At 45.4% G+C, this 8,756-nt stretch overlaps 1 protein-coding gene and 1 non-coding gene across 2 annotated transcripts; both read right to left on the reverse strand.

Moving 5' to 3' along the window:
• Window positions 1-78: 78 nt before the first annotated feature.
• Window positions 79-8,694, reverse strand: BNIPL (BCL2 interacting protein like). Its single transcript, XM_019956012.2, has 10 exons — window positions 8,160-8,694; window positions 7,064-7,159; window positions 6,795-6,859; window positions 6,354-6,578; window positions 3,223-3,405; window positions 2,930-3,032; window positions 2,651-2,782; window positions 1,393-1,479; window positions 1,107-1,205; window positions 79-659 (listed from the first exon to the last, which is right to left on the reverse strand). Exons 1-10 carry the CDS (start codon window positions 8,201-8,203, stop codon window positions 623-625), a joined length of 1,071 nt encoding a protein of 356 aa, XP_019811571.1. The 5' UTR covers window positions 8,204-8,694; the 3' UTR covers window positions 79-622.
• On the reverse strand, window positions 7,294-7,363 carry TRNAG-CCC (transfer RNA glycine (anticodon CCC)). Its single transcript has one exon. It is a non-coding gene; the product is annotated as a tRNA-Gly (tRNA).
• Window positions 8,695-8,756: the final 62 nt, after the last annotated feature.

The following is an 8,756-nucleotide window of genomic DNA, read 5'->3' on the forward strand; positions in this document are numbered from 1 at the left end:
GAGAACTCCGTGCAGGAACCGACCGACGGATCGTGTGTGATGCAGCGGTTGGGTAAAGAGTAGTTCACTTCCTGGGCGCAGTGCTTAATAAATCTCTGATTTATTAAGAGATAAATTTACTACAGATCAGAATTTACTAAAGAGGACAAAGTACAGGTTTTGAAAGTGCCCCTGCTCGGGCTCACAGGCAGCAGACGTGACTACTGACGGGAAGAGGGAAATAGAGGCTACTGGTTCCTGGCTCCCTGGAGGAGGCCTGCCTTCCCCGTCCACCCGCCCCTCACCTCTACACACTGCGGGAATACCCCAGGTGAAAAGGATCACGGACTCAAAAGGGATGAAGTGATTTGCCCAAGGTTCTACAGCTAAAGCAGCACGGCTTTGCACTTTCCTATAAAAAAAATGCCAGGACATGCAGCCCTCCAGCTGAAACGAAAGTTACCCAGCACATCAGGGCCCTGCTTTGAAGTCGGGGGCATGGAAGGAAAGACATCCCACAGAGATGTGAAGATCCAGTGGTACTGGGGTTGAAGATGAGATGATTTACAAAACAGCTCAGGTTTAGGGTATAGGCAGATCCGTATCTTTGATTGGTTCTTAAGCCCATTTTTCCAGTCCTATGCTAGGTTCTTCCTGAGCCATGGAGATCATGGTCCAGCCTAGGAGGAAAAGAGGGGGAAAAATCGGTACAAGAGCAGACCTGGTTTTAATTCAGGGGTTTGGGGAGAGAAGCCAGGTGAATTGGAAGATGCTTGGGTCAGTCATCATTCCTTTGCTCCCTAACAACCCTCCCCCACTGGATATTCTCTCCTATTCACTGCCAACATCCTTTCTTAATTTCTACAGCTGGTCTGAATCTCCTTAAATTCTTTGCTGTGATTACTCCTTTATTCCTTGATGCACTTTTAGGGGTAATTTTTTCATTCTTTTTACAGTAGTGTCCTTAATTTCTTCTCTGCATGTATGGCATTTTCCCAGATATACGGAAGCAGCTGAAAGCAGAACCTGTCTTTCAGTTCCTTTGTATCTCCCTCAAGGCATTAAGAAAACGGGAACTGGCTTTTACATATCCCATCCCAAACTTTTATCCTTAAACCAGGACTCACTGTCTGACAACTTCTGGGATGTGGACCTGATCCATGGAGATGAGTTGGGCCAACTCTCCAAGGCTGTTCAGAAAACGGATCTTTCGTGTGAACTTGGAACTGAAAAGAGAGGATCAACCAAGTGTGTTTTATACTAAGAAGAGGGCTCTTGGAGATACTTACAAAGTGCAACATAACAAGTAGAGAGTGGTTAAGGCTAGAAAGAGCCACAGTGGGGCAAGAAGGTCTTAATCTTGATTGTGAAAGTGGGGAGGGGGCAGGGGGTCTTTGTCCCCCGAACAAGTACCTGATGAAGGGCCGAAGCAATGCCAGGAATGCCTTCATGTACCATGTAGCGTGGACAACCACCAGAGCACGCAGGTTTTTCCGGAGCCTGAAGAACATGAGACCATCCTACTCTCTTTCCGCCTTCATACCTGATGATCAGGTGGAGCTACCTTCTGTACTTTAGTTTCCTTCACTTCTTCTCTAATTTCTAGAGTTCTCTGACAGTTGGATTGAATCCCCATTCCTTTAATTGCCATCTCAGCTCCATCCATCTTGCTTAACCTTCTCATTTTTTAGGAAACTCTTCTCTCAGAATCCTTTAGCCTGGTCTTCTCAGCCCCACTTCCTTCCTATGCCCTGTGCCCTATGCTCCCCATATTTCTTTTTGTATAGTCCTTCATCCCTCCATGGCAAGGTGAAGACCAGTGAGGAGAGAGAAAAAAGGAACCAGAAGAGAAAAGTGGCCAAATGGAAGATGGAAGGAAGAAAGGAAAAAAAGAAAAACCAGGAGGGAAAAAAATCATATAAGGCAGGGGTTGTGGGTTCGGTCCCTGGTAGGGGAACTAAAATCCCACATGCCTTGGAGCAACTACACCCATGCACTGCAACTACTGAACTTGTGTACCTAGACCAAAGAGTTTGTGCACTGCAACAAAAGATACTGTGTGACACAGGAAGACCCTGCACGTCACAGCTAAGACCCAACACAGTTAAATTTAAAAAAAAAGGGCATAAGGGTCAGGGATGAAGGCAGACAAGAAAAGACAATGGAGATGTGGAAAATGAAATAATCAGCAACACTATGAGAAAAGGAAGGGCTGCCTGCCATGTGCCAGGCAAGGCACCATGTTGATTTATTTGATTTTCACAAATGCTTAGTGGCAAAGATATTAATTTTATCATTGTCATTTTACAGAGAAGGAAACTGAACCCCAGAAAGGTTAAATAACTTGTCCAAAGTCATACAGGTAGTAAATGATAAAGGTAAGATTTGAAACTAGATTTCCTTGACTCCAAGAGAAAACAGAAAATAGGAGAACCTTGGAAAGGGTTGTAGGGGGACAAAGAAAAGTGGAAGAGGGAGTTCCCTGGTGGCCCTAGTGGTTAGGATTCCAGGCTTTCACTGACAGTGCCTGGAGTTCAATCTTTGGTCAGGAAAATGAGATCCCAGAGCCAAAAAAAAAAAAAGTAGAAGAGACCAATTAGAAGAAAAAAATGGAAAGATGAAAGAGAAAAGGATAAGAGAGAGTTACAGTTCTCTTGTCCAAGAGGCTCACCGCCGATCCAGAGTGTGATAACATTGGCGTATCCAGCTCAGAGGTGGAACCTGCGCCCTACTTGTGCCTCCACTCAGGTGAACCAGCAGATAATTTTCAGCTACCAGCAGCTCCAGAGTTCCCACTATGTACCTGGACAGATGAAATTGTCAGGGAAGGTATGCATTTTGGGTTGTGGGGAAAGAGAGGGACATTGCTGTAGACTCGACAGTCAGGGGTGCTTTTTAACATTTGCCTCCGTAACATCCACTCTGGAGCCCTTTAAGCCTTGCACCTCACCTGAACAAGTGTTCCATGACATAGGTGTAGTTGGGGATGCTGCTTCTGGGTAGGTAACAGGAAGCAAAGAGGATAACAGCATTGAGGCCATCACCATGGTAGCCTGGGGAGGAGAAGGAGAAAACTCACTCAATAAATAAGTACTGATGGGCAGTACGTCTGTTTAGGTTGAGCATCTCTGTGGGTCTCTAGAAGTTGAAGGAAGGATTCTGAACCCAATAACTGAATTTCCAGCTTCAGCATTTTATTCAAGAAGTCACAGTTCTTAACCCTTCATTTATTATAGCCATTACCTCCATGAGATAGGACTTTCTTATAGGGCTCAATGACAGTCATGTCCACTCGCTGCTCCCGCTGTCCTGTTCGGAACACCCTCCAGCGATGACCATCTTCTCCAGCCACATCCCACATACAACTGTGGCCTAGCCTTTCAGCTGCCTCACTGGCCCCTAGGCCCTCTGCCCGGGGCAGCTCATCTAAAAAGAGGGATGGGGAAGGATCAACAAGGCAGAATACGTGTCTTCAGCATCTTGAAACTTCCTTAGATTCTTAGCATTTATTACCCCAACAACTAATTTCTCATTTTCCCCCCATGACTAGCCCTGGTTTGTCCAGTCAACCCAACCTGTTGCTGATTTCTCTTTCTTGTGACTTATCATCCTCACTTTGTCACTGGACAATGGCCTGAAGGTAATCTTGAACTATGGTAGCTTGATGGCCCCTGCCATTTTCCCAGATTCCTTCTTTCTTCTAATGCTTTTCCTTCCTTGGGTGAGCTCATTTATTCCCGTGTCTTCAGTTACTGCCAGTATGGTGATGACTCCTCTCTAACCTAGACTGCTTTCCTGATACCAGACCCATATTCTTGAATGTCTGGAGTGGACACCTCTATTTTGTGTTTCTCTGTCATCTCCAAGTCACCAGTGCAACTCACACTCATTCTCTTCCTCCTCTTTCCTATATTCTTTCTTGATGAATGACCCCATCCATTTAACTGCCTAGGAGAGAAAATTCTATGCCATCCAAGACTCTTACTTCTTTACCAGCCCTCAAGCCAGATCCTCGTCCATCTACTTCCATTAGATAATAAATTATTCTTTCTGCTTTCACTGTCCTGGTATAACTTCTTAGCATTTCTTATCTGACCTTAGTACTAGCCTTCTATCTCCCTACTCTTAGCTGTTTTCCTCCATCCCACCCACCACTGCTAGAGCAAACATTTTTTCCTCCCCTCCCATTTTCACTCAAATAGCAATATTCTATATTCACTAATTTTTTGCATGATTTTTCCATAGCCATAGAAAGAACTGCTTCATCTTAAAAAATAGTTTCATTCTATCCCATTGTATGGGTGTACAGTAATAGAATTAACATCCTACTCACAGATCTTTAGGCTGTTTTCAATCTTTTAAAAGCCATTAAACCTGATCATGTTATTCCCTTGATTAAAACTCACTGCCTACAGGATAAAATCTAAGCGCCTTAGTGTGGCAGCTGGGACCTCCATAATTTGACCCTTGCCTATTTAAGACAGTCTTTTGTCACTCTCTTCACTGCCCAGTCCTTCAGATCTGTAATATAATAATGTATATTTTGGTTTTGTTCCTGGCTCCTGACAATAAAGGTGAAAGTAGTCTCTTTTCCTATTCATAACAGGTCTCTTTCAACCACACAAGTTTATGTCAATGAGGTGACTTTGGAAAGCTCCTATGGATGGGTGACTGGTTACCAGGCGAAGTGACCATGATTAGAGGGATGAACTTTTGCCATCTGCCCTCTGAGAAGGGGAGAGATTGGAGGTCATGCTAAATCACAAATGGTCAGTGATTTAATCAGTCATGCCTACATATGAAGCCTCCATAAAAAAAAACCCTAACTGAGACTTCCCTGGTGGTACGACAGATAAGAATCTGCCTACCAATGCAAGGAACATGGGTTCAATCCCTGGTCTGGGAAGATTCTACATGCCACAGAGCAACTAAGCCCAAGAGCCACAACTCCTGAACCTGCACTCTAGAGCCTGCCCTGCTGCAACTCCTGAGCCCATGTGCTGCAACTACTGAAGCCTGCGTGCCCAGAGCCTGTGCACACTGCGACTGGAGAGCAGCCTCCGCTCGTCCCAACTCGAAAAAGCCCACGCACAGCAATGAGGACCCAGCACAAGCGAAAAGTCATACTATAGACAAACAAACCCTAACTGAAGGGATGCGGAGAGGTTCCTGTTTGGTGACACACAGAGGTGCTGGGAGGTTGGTGCTCCCCTTTCACATAACTTGTCCTATGTATTGCTTCCTTCTGGCTGTTTCTGAGCTGTATCCTCTTATAATAAACCTGTAATCTAGTAAGTAAACTGTTTTCCCAAGTTCTGTGAGCTGTTCTAGCAAATTATCAAATCTGAGGAGGGTGTGGTGGGCACCTGTGATTTATCCCCTGTCAGTCAGAAGCACAGGTGACAACCTGGACGTGTGATTGAAGTCTGAAGTCTGAGGGCAGTCTTGTGGGTGAGCCCTCAACCTGTAGTGTCTGTACTATCTCCAGGTAAGTGTTGTGACTGAATTGTAGGACATCCAATTTGCGTCTGGAGAATCGGTGGGCGGAAACTGATACATTTGGTATCAAAAGTGTTGTGAGTAGAGAAGAAATCAAAGTTTTCCTTAATATCCAAAGAGTCACGCTCAATACCTTGAATTCCCCATCATGCCACGCTATTGCCCAATTTGCTTTTTCCGTCTAGAATGCCTCTCCAGCTACCTGATAAACTCAGAATTGTTTCCTCTGTGAAGTCTTTCTTAATACCTCTCAGCCAGAACTGACCTTTGCCTTCTCCCTGCTTAATCTGTATCCTACATACATGTAGATCATAATCTTTACCAAACTTAATCTATACATGTTTATTTTATACTAAACAGACAATTCCCTGAGGGTATGGATTATCTTATTCATCTTCATAACCTGGCTGTAGCTCATTGATGTCTTCCCTTGTGGCTCAAATGGTAAAGAATACACCTGCAATGTGGGAGACCCAGGTTCAACCCCTGGGCCGGGAAGATCCCCTGGAGAAGGGAATGGCAATCCACTCCAGTATTCTTGCCTAGAGAATTCCATAGACAGAGGAGCCTGGTAGGCTGGAGTGCGTGGGCTCGCAAAGAGTTGGACATGACTGAGCGACTACACTTTCACTTCCAGCTCACTGATAGCATTTAACAGTTATTCAATAAAATTTCCCTCAATAAATGAAGTGGCCCTCCCCTCATACTGACTACATTGGATCTGTAGGCTCCACCTTTCCATTCCAAGGAAATTCTGCACATCTTACCTCTTGATCCCCTTATTAGTTCTAACTTCAGTCCCATTAAATCCATCCTGAGCTGCTTTAAGACTGGCCTCTACTTCTACCAGCTCAGTCCTCAGCTTTCTTTCTCACCTTCCCATTCAAATTCATGTCCACTGTCCAGCAGCTCCGAGTCTGAAGGTGTTTCCAACTCGTCTACCTCCAGGTCAGAACTGCCATCAGAAGAGGAAGGTCCAGAGTGGGTGGGAGACGCTCCACTATCTCCAGGCCCCTTAGTCAGAGTCAGTCGCAACTCCGGGGCAGAAAGACGCTTGCGCATGGGGCGCCGGCCACACAGGGCTAAAGTGCTGGGGGTGCCTGGGGTTGGAGGAGGAGGAAAAAAAGAAGAGAAAGATGGATGTGTTGGCGCAGGACATTAGAATTCCTGTATATGTAAGTGATACTATGGGGTGAATTCTAAAGAAGGACTAATGCGGGACATTTGGGAAAAGGGAGGTAGACCCACAGGGGACAGGCTGGCATAACCTTGACTCTAGAATCAAGGACTTGAGGCCTAGGTTCTCATTTACCTACCTGCCTGTGTGTCTCTTTCAGGATCATGAGGATCCTCAGAAGGGCCAATCTCTTCAGAAAGCAATCTAGACGGGGAAAGCCAAAAAGGGGGCAGAAACATAGGTTAAGGCTTATTAAGCCAGGTATCACTTTATCAACTCTGTTTCCCTACCATAATTTTATTTCTTCTTTCTTTTCCCATCTCTCTCTCTTTCAAGTCCAAATTTACCATCCCCACCCTCCATTTGTGACCAGCTCTTCTTTTCCCCAGCCTCACTCATACATCTCACCTAGGGAATTCTTCATCTTGCCATTCTTCCTTCAGCTCCAGTTCCCCAAGTCTCAAGGATGCTCCTAGTATTGCTGTTTCTGCATTCTCCTTGATGCTAAGATAGTCCCGCAGAAAGAAAATATTATTATGAGACAAACTAGGTATATCTTTTATATATATATATATATATATATATATATATTATTTATTTGGCTGTGCCAGATCTTAGTTGTAGCACCTGGGGTCTAGTTCCCTGACCAGGGATTGAACCTGGGCCCCTGCATTGGGAGTGCAGAGTCTTCCACTGGACCACCAGGGAAGTCCCTAGGCAATGTCTTAAGGAAACTGGATAGTAGGTGAGAACACTGGTGTGAATAGTAGTAAGGTACAGAGCAGAGGCCAGGCCTTAAAAAGAACTCAGATCTGTTGTCTCCTAGATGTTTCTACCACCTTCACTTGTTGAAAGGCAGTCATCCCTACTGCTGGGTATAGGAGCAGAGGGAGCATGGAGGGTCCCTCTAAGATCCCTCTAGCTCTAAGGTCAAAAGCTAAATTATTTTGACCTGTGTGGCAGTTGTTCCACCTGGACTGTCGGGGTGAGAGGTATTTCACATCACAATAGGCTGGAACCTGACAGACCTGCCCAGCTGTCACTGGGCAAAGCTGGGAAAGATGGCACCTTGTCAGGCTTGCTTTACCTCCATCATGCTGGGGAGTGGTTAGGGGAACCATGGCATGGGTGGACGGGTGGGGGGAGAAGATAAGGAGGAAGAGAGATTTGCTGGGAAGGAAGACCTGGATCTTAGCACAGTTCTGGGGCAGCTTTTCTCATGGCCATTCTGCAGGGTGGGAGTTAGAAAATGGAGAACAGGGGCAGATATCAATGTATAGAAATTTCCTTAAAAGAAAAGCAATAGGGAATTACCCTGGAATCCCATTCCCTAATTCCCATAGGATACTGGTACTTCCTACCTAAGGCCACCCCCATCCCTTCCCTGCCAATTAGTTCTCTTAGTCTAGTCTCTGCTAGGACTTGGTAAGAGCTGGATGGTGGGAAAATCCCTGAGGACTATTCACTCCTTGTTTCCGATCACGTCAGCCAAGATCTTACTCACCCGAGATCCACCGTCTTTTCTCCGGCTTCTTGTATAGTTCCCATCTTCACAAGTCTTCCTGTCACCTTGAAACACTTGTAGTTGTCGGGGAGCTGGATGCCCCAGCTCCCCAACACTTCTGTGCCCCCTTTTTCTCTGTCTCAGCTGTCGTTGCTCTTGCCTCCAAGGAGGAAGGAGGGGTGGAAGGGAGGTAACCTCACCTTCAAACAGGTTTTGCCACCTCCCTTCCCAAGAAGCAGGTCTGCACAAAAGACAAACCCTGCCTATGTGGGGGCGGGTTGTGGGGAGGAGAGTACATTTTCTAAAGTGGCTAGTCTTGGGTGAGTCTAGGAAGACAATTTTCTAGACTCCTTAAAACCTTCTGGAAGCTGCTTTAAAAAAAAAAGGCAATGGTATAAACCATTTTGGTTTTAAAATTATCGTGTGCCTACTTTTTCAAGCATAAACAAAATCAAGGACACAGAAGTATGTGATAGAGTTCTGGAAGAAGAAACATTAAAGGAAAGGCTGAGGATGAAGGGAGATAAAAAGACTGTTGCTCCTTATTCCCAAAGAGAGTCAACAGAAGGAAGACAGTAAGTACAGTAGAAAGAAGGG

This window comes from Bos indicus, chromosome 3, assembly GCF_029378745.1.
Source record: "Bos indicus isolate NIAB-ARS_2022 breed Sahiwal x Tharparkar chromosome 3, NIAB-ARS_B.indTharparkar_mat_pri_1.0, whole genome shotgun sequence".
Taxonomy (NCBI): domain Eukaryota; kingdom Metazoa; phylum Chordata; class Mammalia; order Artiodactyla; family Bovidae; genus Bos; species Bos indicus.